Source organism: Protopterus annectens, chromosome 5.part0 (assembly GCF_019279795.1).
Source record: "Protopterus annectens isolate FY-2018-M chromosome 5.part0, PAN1.0, whole genome shotgun sequence".
NCBI lineage: Eukaryota > Metazoa > Chordata > Ceratodontiformes > Protopteridae > Protopterus > Protopterus annectens.
Genome location: NC_056735.1, coordinates 289320756 through 289334033, shown reverse-complemented (window position 1 = coordinate 289334033; position 13278 = coordinate 289320756). Strand labels below are relative to the sequence as shown.

General features: G+C 43.9%; 1 protein-coding gene across 1 annotated transcript in view; it reads left to right on the top strand.

Annotated features, from left to right (window-relative positions):
• EIF1AX (eukaryotic translation initiation factor 1A X-linked) overlaps positions 1-13278 on the top strand; it is a 312415-nt gene that overhangs the window by 227027 nt on the left and 72110 nt on the right. The window contains exons 5-6 of the mRNA XM_044072274.1: positions 9734-9815; positions 9898-9989. Of these exons, the coding sequence (XP_043928209.1) occupies positions 9734-9815; positions 9898-9989 (174 nt within the window). The remainder of the gene's footprint in view (positions 1-9733; positions 9816-9897; positions 9990-13278) is intronic.

Sequence of the window (13278 nt, the reverse complement as noted above, 5' to 3'; positions counted from 1 at the left end):
CACTAGAGCTGTGGATTCATCTGGAGCCTTCTTTAAGCTGATGGATACTGCCTGCATTTTAGAAGCCGCTACATGGACCTCTGTCCACACCTTTTCCAAACATTACAAATCTGACCATATTTCCAAATCTAGGGTGGGATTTGCCAGGGCAATCCTCCATGGATTCGTAGAAGTTCCAGGCCTTCGCCTTTTTCCCTTTGAGCTTTGGCACTCACCCAAGGGTTTGAAATAGTGCAACATGGGAATAGAAGGACATAAAATAGTTGTGTAAAATCTTGCCAAACCCTAGATGCCCTTCTCTTCCATGTTGTGGTACTCCTTCCTCCTTCACTAATCTGTCCCTTCTTGGATGGCACGACTAATTCAATTATCTTAGGACTGGGAACCGACTGGGGCGCTCAATGGTGCATGCAGACTTCATTTCTATGGCCCACATTCCCTTAGCCAATGTCAGACGTCCCAGTTACCTTGCAGTGACTAGAAGCTTTTGTATAGTGGCTGGACGTTCAGCTAGCAAGAGAGGGTGACTTTGGGGGTTTTGGAGTACTGCAACATGGAAGAGAAGGATATCTGTGGTTATGGCAAGATTTTACACAGTTATTCACTTCTTGCTGATTGGGGTCTCCACTTCTGACATGGTATTCACTAGTTTCTAGTACCTTTGTTTGCCTCGGGGGATCCACGTCTACCCCATACCTAGATGAATGTGAAGTCCATTTGACCAACCCACAGGAGCAACTGAAGATGTAGATCTAACCATTTCTTGCGTGACAGATTTAATGATCTTCATCAGCCTCTGAAGTTAAACTTGCACTCTTACATAACCAGCATGTTCTTTGGGGGGGGGGGCACATCTTAATGAAGAGTCTGTCACCCTGGAGATGTGTTCTACATGCCTTTTGCAGAGATATGAACAGTTGTAGAACCCAGGAACAAGATACCCAGAGCCTTGTGGGGCATGTCCTGGATATGCTCATTGATGATCTTCGTGTTTCACTGTTGCGGTCATCACACTTGAGTTTATCTGCCTGCAGTTAGCCCTCAGTCGGCCTAAATATCAGAGTCTTGGGATTTCTGCGTCTGATGCTGTCGCTTCTTCCATGACGTCATGGGTATAAAACATGCAGCAAAGCCATTACACCAGTCTTTCTTGCTGACAAGGAGCCCGAAGCAGTTCGCAAGTGCTGGTTGGCCGCTACCTGAAATTTTTGTTTTTCGAGTTTCAAACCTTGGGGGATTCCGTTTTCTTGCTCTAACAGATGTCAGAAAAAGTTAACAATTGTCTTGCCTGTGGAAAGCAAATGCCTCAGGTTTTCTTTCTTACTGCATCACCTGTTTAGGCCCAGACCACGACAATCCCTCTCTGCCAGTTTTGTGCCTTGTTTATCGCCCAAATCATTCGTCATCTGGCTATTTTTGTAGCTAAATTCTTTCGCGCTCATTCTCCATTTTTTGAAATGGCTTTGGTAAGCCATCCGACTACCGATCTTCCGAAAAAGCACAGAGACAGACTGCATAGGTCAAAAACTGCGGACGACGCTTCCCTTAAACTAGTCGCCAGTCTACCGGTACTCAGTGAGGCGCCTTTGCAGCCCCTGATGCCCACTTCTACAGATTTGCAGGCCTCTATTGAGACCCATTCAGAGTCTGGTATGCCGCGAGATGCTTCTCAGACTATGGAACCTGCGGATGTCTCTACCTTGGATGGATCCGGATCTGCTGTGCAGCAGTCAGCTTCTGAGGGTGTATTCCGACCTACCGATTTTCGTATTAAACAGACATCTTCATTTTTAACTAAATCAACAGTGTTTCTCAGCCCGGAGTTCGCACTACGCCTAGAAAACTGATGTCCAAAGCACATGCTCACGCTCCCATGCCACAAAAACAAATGCTTAGAATGGCTGAAGACCTTATTACTCTAATTAGGGGAAGCCAGCCTTCCCCTGCTAAAAGACAAAGAATTTAATTTCCTTCTGATTCTACAGACCAGGAGTCCGATGACTGACCCTTCTGATTACCAGGACATGCCCTTAACTACCTATGAGGATTCAGATGCAGAGAAATCCATTCCCTCTGCTTCCCCTCCAGAGGAATTTTCTTTTGGTGAAACCTTTCATACCTTGAGAGCGTTTCAGCTGGGAATACCAGGACTATCCTCAGTCCAAAAAGAGACTCTCGTAATTTTTAGATTTGGCTCAGCACAGGCTTCGAGCTATACCCCCTGTCCTGGATATTGTAGATTGTCTTCATGGAATCCAGTCTTGCTCCTGACACTTTGCCACCAGCTCCTAGAAAACCTGACTGGTACTACAGAATACCTGACTCTCAGAAATTTCTCTAAGAATCCTACTGCGGATCCAGATACCATTTCCCAGGGACCTAAACGCATTAAGGCTACTACAGCCAAAAACCCTACTCTTTCAGACAGATTGTAGAGCTTTAGACAGATGGGGTAAGAAGGCATATACCTCTGCAGCTCTTGCCATCAGGGCTTTGAATTGCCAGTTTCACATGTTGAAGTACCAGCAACATATTATGGAACTAATTAAACAAAAAATGGTGTTACTTTCAGATTGTGCAGAAAATAAAGATTTACAAGAGGAAACCAAGTTAGCAAATGTACTTTGCAGTGTGGGTTTGATGCCTTAGAAGCATCTTGCAAGGCTGCTGTCACTGGATCTCTACTGAGAAGACATGCTTGGCTGAAGGAATAAGTCTTGCCAGACCATGTCAAAGCAAAATTACTAGATGCTCCATTAAATCAGGATTGGTTGTTAAGCACAAAAGCAGAAGTTGTTCTAAAAAAAATGGAAGAAAAAGCTAAATCTATGCAAACTGTCAAAGATTTCTTAGAGCTGCAGCCACCTAGATTCAGTAGGCATTGGCCTTCAAAAAACTGATCCTTTCCAGTCCTTCCTAGGCCTTCAGTCCAAACCCAGGGAAAACAGACCACCAAGACTACAGTTTCAGGGTATGCAAAGATCTAAACAATGGAGTGTTCCACCTCAAAAACAGGGAGTGGTAAACCACTACCCCCTTATGGAAAAAGTTCACAATGACTTTCCAGTTATCCTTCCCAGCCATGCCCAAGTACTTGCACCCCTAGGAGGAAAACTTGCCCTTTATGCAAAAAACTGGATGCCCATTACTCAGGACCGATGGGTTCTAAACATTGTATCCCAGTGATACAGATTCTACTTACACTCGCTGCCACGCCCAAGCAGGTTGCCATACCTTCCTCCATACCAGTGGGCAGAGGCTCAAAAGCAAGTACTTTCCCTTTTCCATGTCAGGGTTATTTAACCTGTTCCAGTAGAACAAAGGGGACAGGGTTTCTACTCCAGATTGTTCCTGGTGCCCAGAAAAGAGAGCTCTTGGCACCCTATCCTGGATCTATCAATTCTCAACACCTTTCTGGTAGTCCCAAAATTCAAAATGCTTCACTGCAACAGCTTCTTCCTATGCTAGCCAAGTATGTCTGGTCAGTCACCCTAGACATAGAGGCTTATCTGCACTTCCCCATAATGGAGTCTTGCAGGAAATATATATGTTTCAGGGCAGGCTGTATGCATATCAGATGTTCGTGTTTCACTGTTGCAGTCATTACATTTGGGTTATCTGCTTGCAGGTATACCTCAGTTGGCCTGATTAACAAAGTCTTGGGTCCTGTGTCTGTTGCTGTCCCTTCTTCATGACGTCAGGGGTATGAAACATGCAGCCAATGCCATTACATCAGTCTTTCTTGCCTTGCGATGCCCGAAGCAGAAGCAGTTCACAAGTGCTGGTTGGCCGACTCCTGAAATTGTCATTTTCGAGTTTCAGAACCGAAGTCTTCAACTTAAAGCTAAGTACCCCATTGGAGAAACTTTTTTCTTGCTCCTTACCGAGGTCACTAAAAGTTAATTGCATTACTTGTGGAAAGCAAATACTTAAAGATTTTCATTCATACTGTATTCCTTGCCTAGGCCCTGACCCCGATGTACCTTGCTGTCGGTTTTGTGCTTTATTTAATCAGCGCACTATCAGTAGTCTGTATATTTTTGCCTCTAAATATTTTGGTTCTCTGTTTAATTATCCAGAAATGTCTGTTAGCCATCCGACTACTGGGATTCCGAAAAAACACAAAGATAAAGACAGGCTGCTGAGGTCCAAAACTGTCGACAATGCTTCTCCTAAGCTAGTAGCCAGTTCGCCGGTACTCAGTGAGGTGCTTTCTCAGCCCCTGATACCAGCTACTTCTGATTCGCAGGCCTCTACTGAGACCCATTTGGAGTCCGGTATGCCGCAAGATATTTCAACTATGGAATCTGCGGTTGTCTCTACCTTGGATGGGTCCGGAGCTGATGTGCAGGCACTGGCTTCTGAGTGTATTCAGGCCTACGGACTTTCTTATTAAATCGCCTCCTTCATTACTAAGGCTTAAATCTCTATCCATGTCTAAACTGACGCCCAGGCCACACACTCGGGCCCCTATGCCTAAAAAACAAATGATAAAAATGACTGAAGATCTAGGGCTGAGCTTGATTATGAATCTCCTGATCAGGATTCTGTTTCTTCTGATGACCTGGATTTGTCTTTACTTATGAGGATTCTGATGCAGAGGATTATATTCCCTCTGCTTTCCCTCCTGAGGATTTATCTTTTGGGGAAACCTTACATTAAGGGAGCATTTTCATTGGGAAAGCCAGGAATTTTCTGATTAAAAAAAGGGGCTTGGGGATTTCCTTCTTCCTCAGCATAGGCCTTTGGCTATTCCTCCTGTACTAGACATCGATTGTTTTCTCGGAATCCAGTTTGGCCCCTGATTCCCTGCCTCCTGCTCCTAGTAAACCTGAACGATACTGCAGGGTTCCTGAGTCCCAAAAGTTCGTTTTCAATAATGTTATTGCAGATCCAGAGACTATTTCTCAGTGGCCCAAGGGCATTAAGGCTTCTACTGCTAAAAATCCTACCCCTTCTGATAGAGACTCCAGGGCGCTGGATAGATGGGGTAAAGAGGTTTATACTAAACGACCTTGGCAGTCAAAGCTTTAAACTGCCAATTTCATATCCGAGAGACGTCTGCAGGCGTTTCTGCGGTTACCTCCTACTGCTCCTCTAGGCGTCAAATATTACTTCATACTTGCATTAATAATTTCAAACCATGCTACATATAAGGTATCAGGATATTTTATCTTGAAGCATACATGATGGCAAACACAATTGTACTGATATTTGACCTCTGTCAATGAGTACCTATTAGAATTGCAAGGTGATGACTTAATTTTTAAAGGCTCAGGGCACACCTACTAAGAGTTAAAGGTACACACTCAAAAGACTTGTACTGGAGGGAATATCAACGTCATTGGACTGCTTAAACAGAAAATTATGATTCCTTACTGTGTGGAAAATAAAGATTTACAGGACTTAATGCATTCTGCTGAACAAGTTGGAAAACATGCTTTGCAATGTGGTTTTGATTCTTTAGAGGCCTCTTGCAGGGCTGCTGTTACTGGTCTGTTCTTAGAAGGCATGCTTGGCTTAAGGAGCAATCTTTGCCTGATCATGTTAAAGCTAAGTTGTTGGCTGCTCCTTTAAATCAGGACTGCCTGTTTGGTAGCAAGGCTGAAGAAGTTCTTAAAAAGATGGAAGATCAAGCTAAATCTATGCAAACTGTTAAAGATTTTTTACAAGTGCAACCTCCTAGATTTAGTAGGCACTGGCCTACCAAGAATTGGTCCTTTCCAGCCCATTCCAGGTCTTCTCAAGTCAAACCCAGACACAGCAAAAACCCCAGGTTTCAGTCCCAGGGGACTCCCTGAACTAAGCAGTGGGGGGCCTCCACTTCCAAATCTGAGAATAACAAGACACCCCCATATGGTAAACAGTCTCAATGACTTCCTTTTAAAATTTCCAAGCACTTATTTTCTGACCTCCCCTTTGGAGGGAAAGATTGCACTTCATGCAAAGAACTGGGAACTCATAACCCAGGACAAATGGGTTTTAAATATAGTGTCCCAGGGATACAGATTTCATTTCCACACGTTGCCAACACCAAGCGAGTGGCTGGACCTGCCCCCAAATCAGTGGGCAAAAGCTCAAAAGCAAGTATTTTCTCTCATAAGCATGGGGGCTACTCAACTGGTACCAGAAAACGAAAAGGGACAAGGTTTCTACTCCAGACTTTTCCTGGTACCCAGAAAAGACAGATCATGGTGTCCAATCCTTGACCGGTCTACTCTAAACACCTTTCTGGAGATTCCAAAATTTAAGATGCTGACTCTTCAGTTACTTCCTATGCTAGGCAAAGACGCCTGGTTGGCAACACTAGATTTAAAAGAAGCACACCTGTACATCCCAATCAGAGAATCTTGCAGAAGATGCCTACGCTTCAAAGAAGGCTACACGCATTATCAGTTCTCTGCACTGCCCTTGGGCTTGTCTACTGCACCCAGGGTGTTCAAAAGTGCCTGGCTCCAGTTATTGCATTTTGCAGGCAAAGATTCAAATATACCCATACCTGGACGATTGTCTAATTCAGGCAGAAAGCCAGGGCATACTTTTGAATAATCTGGCGTTTGTAAAAAGGGTTTTGACTTGTCTGTGGTGCACTATAAATGAAATCACAACTGGTACCCTGTCAACAAATTACATTCATGGGAGCAAGCTTGAATACAGCTTCCCAGATGGCTTACCTCGCGCAGAAAAGCAAATTCATTTGGTAACCTATTTCAGACTAGTGGCCACAAAAGCCCTGCTATCTGCCAGACAAATACTGCAAGCCTTGGGGTTCATGGCCTCCTGCATTCTTCTAATTCCATATGCAAGACTGCATATGAGGAAACTACAGTGGTATCTAAAACGCCTATGGAGTCAACTTTCTCACAGCCTAGAAACAGTGATTCCTGTCATACCTTACCTACGCCTAGAGTTCCTCTGGTGGGCAGAGGCCTGCCACCAAAACAAGGGACTACCATTCACTCTACCCCCTACCGCCCAAACCCTAACAGATGCATCAGACTATGCGTGGGGGGCTCACCTGGCGAGGAAGTGCGTTCAGGGCAAATGGAACCCAAGTCAAATGCACCTACATATCAATCAGAAAGAAGTGTTAGCTGTACAGAATGCTCTGACAGCCTTCAAAGACTACATTCTTCCAGGACACCTAATGGTAAAGACTGACAACACCACAGTTATGTGGTACATAAGCAGGGGTTACACATTTCTACCCCCTCTGTAGACTAGCCATGGCATTGTGGAACACAGCCTTGAGCTACCAAGTGCACCTGCAAGCTCAATTCCTGCCAGGAAAATTGAATACTTTGGCAGACGGACTAAGCAGAAACCTCATGGACCCACACGAGTGGAAACTGGAACCAAGGATTTTCAACATGTTGACAAGCGAATGGGGGAGCCCAGATATAGACCTATTTGCCTCCCCCCAGAACTTCCAATTGGACAAGTTTTGCACAAGGACTCCCCACAAACAAGCCTGGAAAGTGGATAACTCTGTCCTTCAACTGGAAAAATCTATCAGTCTACGCCTTCCCCCCACTGCCTCTGCTCTACAAAGTTCTACTAAAAGTCAAACAGGGCAAACCAAGGATGATTTTGATTGCTCCAAACTGGCCGCACCAACACTGGTAGCCCCTCCTGCGCAGTGTTTGGCAGTTATCTCCATGGCACCTGCCTCAGACCCCTTCCTTGCTGTCTCAGCAGGAGAACCAGATTCTTCACCCTCCGCTTCCAACATTGAACCTTGCAGCCTGGCTAATTACATAAACTCACCAGTATCATCCCTCAGCAAACCTGTGATGGATGTCATCTTAGAGGCAAGGAGGCCTAGTACTAGAAAATGTTATGCTGAAAAATGGAACAGATTCTGTGCCTGGAACCAATCTCGAGGGATGAGCACAGCAGCGCCAAATTCACCTCCGAGTTTACAATACTTAACTGAGATGCTTTACAAGGGCCTGTCTTTTTCCTCCATTAAAATCCACGCCTCAGCCATTTCAGTATATTATAACACAAAACCTCCCCTCTTCTCTCATCCTCTGCTCAAGCAGTACCTCAAGAGGGGCCAACAATTTGAGACCACCCAGGAGAGCTCCACCCCCTGCCTGGGACCATAACTTTGTATTGGAGAAACTCACTCTACCTCCTTTCGTGCCAGCTGCTACTGCAGACTTAAAATTTATTTCTTGGAACATAGCTTTCCTTTTAGCTATCACTTCAGCTAGAAGGATATCTGAATTACAGGCCCTTATGGCAGTGGAGCCTTTCATCATCTTTCATGCGGACAGGGTGTCACTTAGGACCAATCCATCCTTCATGCCCAAGGTGGTATCCAGTGTGGCTCTTAATCAGTCCATTCATTTGCCAACCTTCTTTCCCAATCCACAGAACAAAGGGGAATGGAATCTGCTTTCCTTGGATGTGCACAGACCAGTTAGATTCTACTTGGACAGGACTAAACCTTGAAGAAAATCTGAACAACTGCTGGCAGCATTTGCTACAGCAGCAGAGGGGAAGGCTATTTCCTAATGATTTCTAAATGGATAAGCCATTGCATGCATTTATGCTATAAGCACCATGGAAAAACCTATCCCCCAGGGGATCAAATCTCACTCCACCAGGGCTGCATCTACTTCTGCAGCCTTTCTCAGAGGTGTTCCTACCAGGGACATCCTAGTAGCTGCTACCTGGAGTTCTGTACATATTTTACCAAGCATCATCATTAGCCAATTTTCTCTAAATCCAGAGCTGGCTTTGCCACTGCTGTCTTGTAGGACCTTACAGCTGGCCCTAAAGCTATATAAACTCCTCCTCCCAACCATAGCTTTGGGAATCTACCCAAATGTAATGACTGCAACAATGAAACACGAACATATAGTACATGTGTACACTTACCATAAATGTAGATGTTAGAGTGTATTCACTGTTGCAGTCCTGGTTACCCTCCCACCAGCCCCCTAACTTCGTCTGGCTATACCTCTACTTTCCTTTAGTATGCTTAAAAGCCTTTCTGGTGTATTTGCTTTTTTGTTGGCGGTATACCTTTGTGTTTTATGTTTATTTGCTCCCCTTCTGGGGGGCACCTGACATCTGGGGCAAGACAAACTGATTTAATGGTGTCGGCTGCATTTTTTTTTACCCCTGATGACCTGACGTCATGGAAGAAGGGATAGCAACCGACGTAGGACCCAAGACTTTGTTAATCAGGCTGACTGAGGGCAACCTGCAAGCAGATTACCCAAATGTAATGATTGCAACAGTGAATACACTCTAACATCTACATGTATGGTAAGTGTACACAACTGTACTTTTTGAAACTTCAGTAATCTGATAGGGACCCAGTAATTCACACAAAGTAACTACCAAGCAGGAGGGCGAGTTCTTTGATTAATATCCCTTCTGCTGAAGTGCAGTGCCTTAGAAAAAAAAAAAAATTAGTGCTGCTGTTGGAGATAGGAATTGCAGTGAATTTGTGGACATAATTGTCAACTTGCCGGGATGACAATTCTTTTCAAAATCATACAAAAATGAAACTTACTATAAATAACTTTTTACATGTACCTAATGCAGTTGTAAAGACAAATTTTTCAGTATCTTGTTACATGTATTGCTTATGGAATGCATAAGTTGAATGCATCCAGAGTAGGCATTTGTAAGTAGTTCACCAAAATAAATTTATGCCAAGAGCTGCTTTTGTAATGTACTTTTTTCCCCTTCCATGTACCCTACCTTTTCACAGGACAACAAAGCTGATGTTATTCTTAAATATAATGCAGATGAAGCCAGAAGCTTAAAAGCATATGGTGAACTTCCAGAGCACGGTAAGTTGCGCCTATTAAAATGCTTTATTGTGTTTGTGTAGACATAGGCAAGGTAACCATAACCTTAATTTTTTTTCTTCAGCCAAAATTAATGAAACCGACACATTTGGGCCTGGAGATGATGATGAAATCCAGTTTGATGATATTGGAGATGATGATGAAGATATTGATGATGTAAGTGTCTTTAAAAAAAAAAATGGAAGATTTTTTTTTAGGATAGATTATCAGGTTCTTTGCATGTACATGTGGTGTGTGTCCTGAAATACTGTTGGAGCGGATGTCCTTTTTATTCTTCCTCACCAATGAGTCTAGGCGCTGACTCGAACATGTGACTTCAGATTCAAATCTCGAGCTCCTCCCTGTACCTATAATGCTGTATCCATCTCTAACTCTTCAGATCTTTTTTGCCACCATCGTGGTAAGAGAGAGTATTCCTTCTCGGGCTTGTAAGGTGCTTTATCTAATTTTACAGCTTATTCTCCCCAAGGCCTTCTTTTTACTTTAGATGGTGGCTCCTTCCTCTAGCCATCACTGGCATTGGGGAATGTACCTTCTTGTTTTTCCTCCATTTTGAATGTTTTGGTTATCTGCTTATAATAATTCATGCTGAGTGGTTGGGTGTAATGCATAAAGCTTTTAACCTCAGATTCAAGTCACGTGGGTGGTTTCTTGCGAACCTCATTCTTGTCTTTATACTTAGGATTGTCTTCTTTTGTGGACTTCACCTTATGGCGGCCATTGCTGGTGCCATGATCATCCTTTTCCAAGAGGCTTATGACCATTTCTTTTATGGGGCCCAACATCCTCATAAGTACTTGAATCATTTTCCTTTGACCCCCAAAAAAAAAAAAAAAAAAGAGATAATAAATATGACTAAACAGGAACGATTTTTGGATCCAACTACCTCTGATCCAGAGTCTGTAAAGTCCCCCAGTCCTCTTTGGATCCAACATGTTTGGCTTCTATGGTGATCTTCCACTTGTCTTTTACTGCTACTTTGGATCCTGAGCCTTCAAATCCGACAGACTGAAGTCTTATTCCAGAGAACCAAAAAGATTTTGAATCCAACCACCTCAGAAACCAAGCCTTTAGAGTCTCTCTGGGTTCCTGAGTCCCCCTTGGATCTGAAAATATTGACTGTTACCTTTTCATTGGATCTTAAGACTTTGGATCCGACAGACAGTCTTGCTACACAAAACCAGAAAGATTTTGGATCCAACCACTCTGGATCCAAAGCCTCTGGGGCCTCCTTGAGAGCTTAACATTCCTTGTGATCCAAAAAGGTCAGCTGTTCACTGGATGCTAAGCCTTGGGATCCAACGGACAGATGTTTTGCTCCAGCAGGAACTAGAAAGATTTCTGATCCAACCACCTCTGATCCAAAGCATTTAAAACATAATCTGAAGTTGTTAATCTTTTCCTCTTCATCACGGATGGGTTCGGTTCCGAGCCCTCTGAACCGAGTCGGCCTTGTACCAAGCTTGCGTGCACCAAAAACTCTCGAGCCAAGCTGCTACCCACAATGCCCTTCACTCTATTACCTCCGATATTGTTTGCCGCACAGCCATATAGCAGCGTTTCGTCGAGCTCTCTAGCCAAGTGTTATATTTTCCAAAATTTTGTAAGTATTTGTGAATTTTTCCTGTCAGTTTGCTAATTCTTTCTCCACTCACTCAGCTCTAACCACAGGTATTTCTTTTCATACCATTGTTGGTAGTGACCGTTTTACCCTTGTGGTATTCCCAGTACCATTGTTGGTATTTCCCTCTCCTTCTCTCTCTACACTTTCTTCTACTTTAGTGTGTGTGCGTTTCCTGTTATTTTGGAAAAGAAAGGGACTACGGGGTTTAAACACTGCTCTTCTTGCAGTGGTAAACTCCCGAATAGTAAACTCCCGAATAGTGATTTACAGGAAGTATGTGTGTATTGCTTGGGGGTTCTGCCCTTATCGGCGAAACCTCAATGTGGTATTTGTGCCAGCTTCAGTCAGCAGATGCTGAATGAAAGACTAAACAAGTTGATTCTTAAGGACCTGCTTCCTTCTTTTTCTGAGGCTATTTCTGCGTCTGAGGCCTCATCCCCTCCTGTGGCGAAGAAACGCCCTCATTCTGACCTCTTCACCGGCTGGTGATAGGGGAAAAAGCGATAAGCACAAGGCCCACAAGACTTCTACCGAGCACTGTATCGTCTTCTCTGATCTGTGTTTCACTGTTGCAGTCATTACGTTTGGGTAATCTGCTGGCAGGTTGGTCTCAGCCTGTTTAAGTCTTGGGTCCTGCGTCGGTTGCTGTCCCTTCTTCCATGACGTCAGGTCATCAGGGGTATAAAACATGCAGTCGAAGCCATTACATCAGTCTTTTTGCTGTGCTGTGCCCGAAGCAGTTGGCAAGTGCCAGTCGGCCGACTCCTGAAATTTTCGTTTTAGAGTTTCAGATCCGATGTCTGATCCGATGTTTTCAACTAAAAATCTAAGTACCCCGTTGGGGAAACTTTTTTTTTCTTGCTCCTTACCAATGTCAGTAAAAGTTAATTGTATTACTTGTGGGAAGCAAATACCTCCATAAGGATTTTCATTTGTACTGTATTCCTTGCCTAGGCCCTGACCACGACGTACCTTGCTCTCAGTTTTGTGCTTTATTTAATTAACGCACTATCAGTCGATACAGTTTTGCTTCTAAATATTTTGGCTCACGCTTTAATTATCCAGAAATGATGTTGGTTAGCAATCCAACTACCGGAATACATAAAAAAATGCAAAGAAAAAGAGGCCATTGAGGTCCAAAACTGCCGACGCTTCTCCTAAGCCAGTCGCCAATTCGCCGGTACTCAGGTGCTTTCGCAGCCCCTGATACCCACTACTACTGATTCGCAGGCCTCTACCGAGACCCATTTGGAGTCCGGTATGCCACGAGATGCTTCAGTTATGGAACCTGCAGATGTCTGTACCTTGGATGGATCCGGAGCCGCTGTGCAGGCACTGGCTTCTGAGGGTGTATTCAGGCCTACAGATTTTTATATTAAATGGACGCCATCTTCAATATTAAGGTCAAAATCTCTAACTATGTCTAAAAAAACCGACGCCAAGGCCACATGTGCAGGCCCCTATGCCTAAAAAACAAATGATCAAAATGGCTGAAGATTTAATTACTCTAATCAGGGGTAGCCAACCTCCCCCCCCCCCCTTCTAAGAGGTCTAGGCAAGAAATTGACTATGAATCTTCTGAACAGGATTCTATTTCTTCTTACTCTTCTAATTAACAGGAATTGTTTATACCTACTTATGAGGACTCTGCAGAGGATTCTATTCCTTCTGCTTCTCCCCCTGAGGATTTTTCTTTTGGGGAAACTTTACATACCTTAAGGGAACATTTTCACTGGTTAAGTCAGGATTTTTCTGAATCTAAAAAGAAGCTTGGGGATTTTTTTCTTCCTCAGCATAGGCCTTTGGCTATACCTCCTGTTC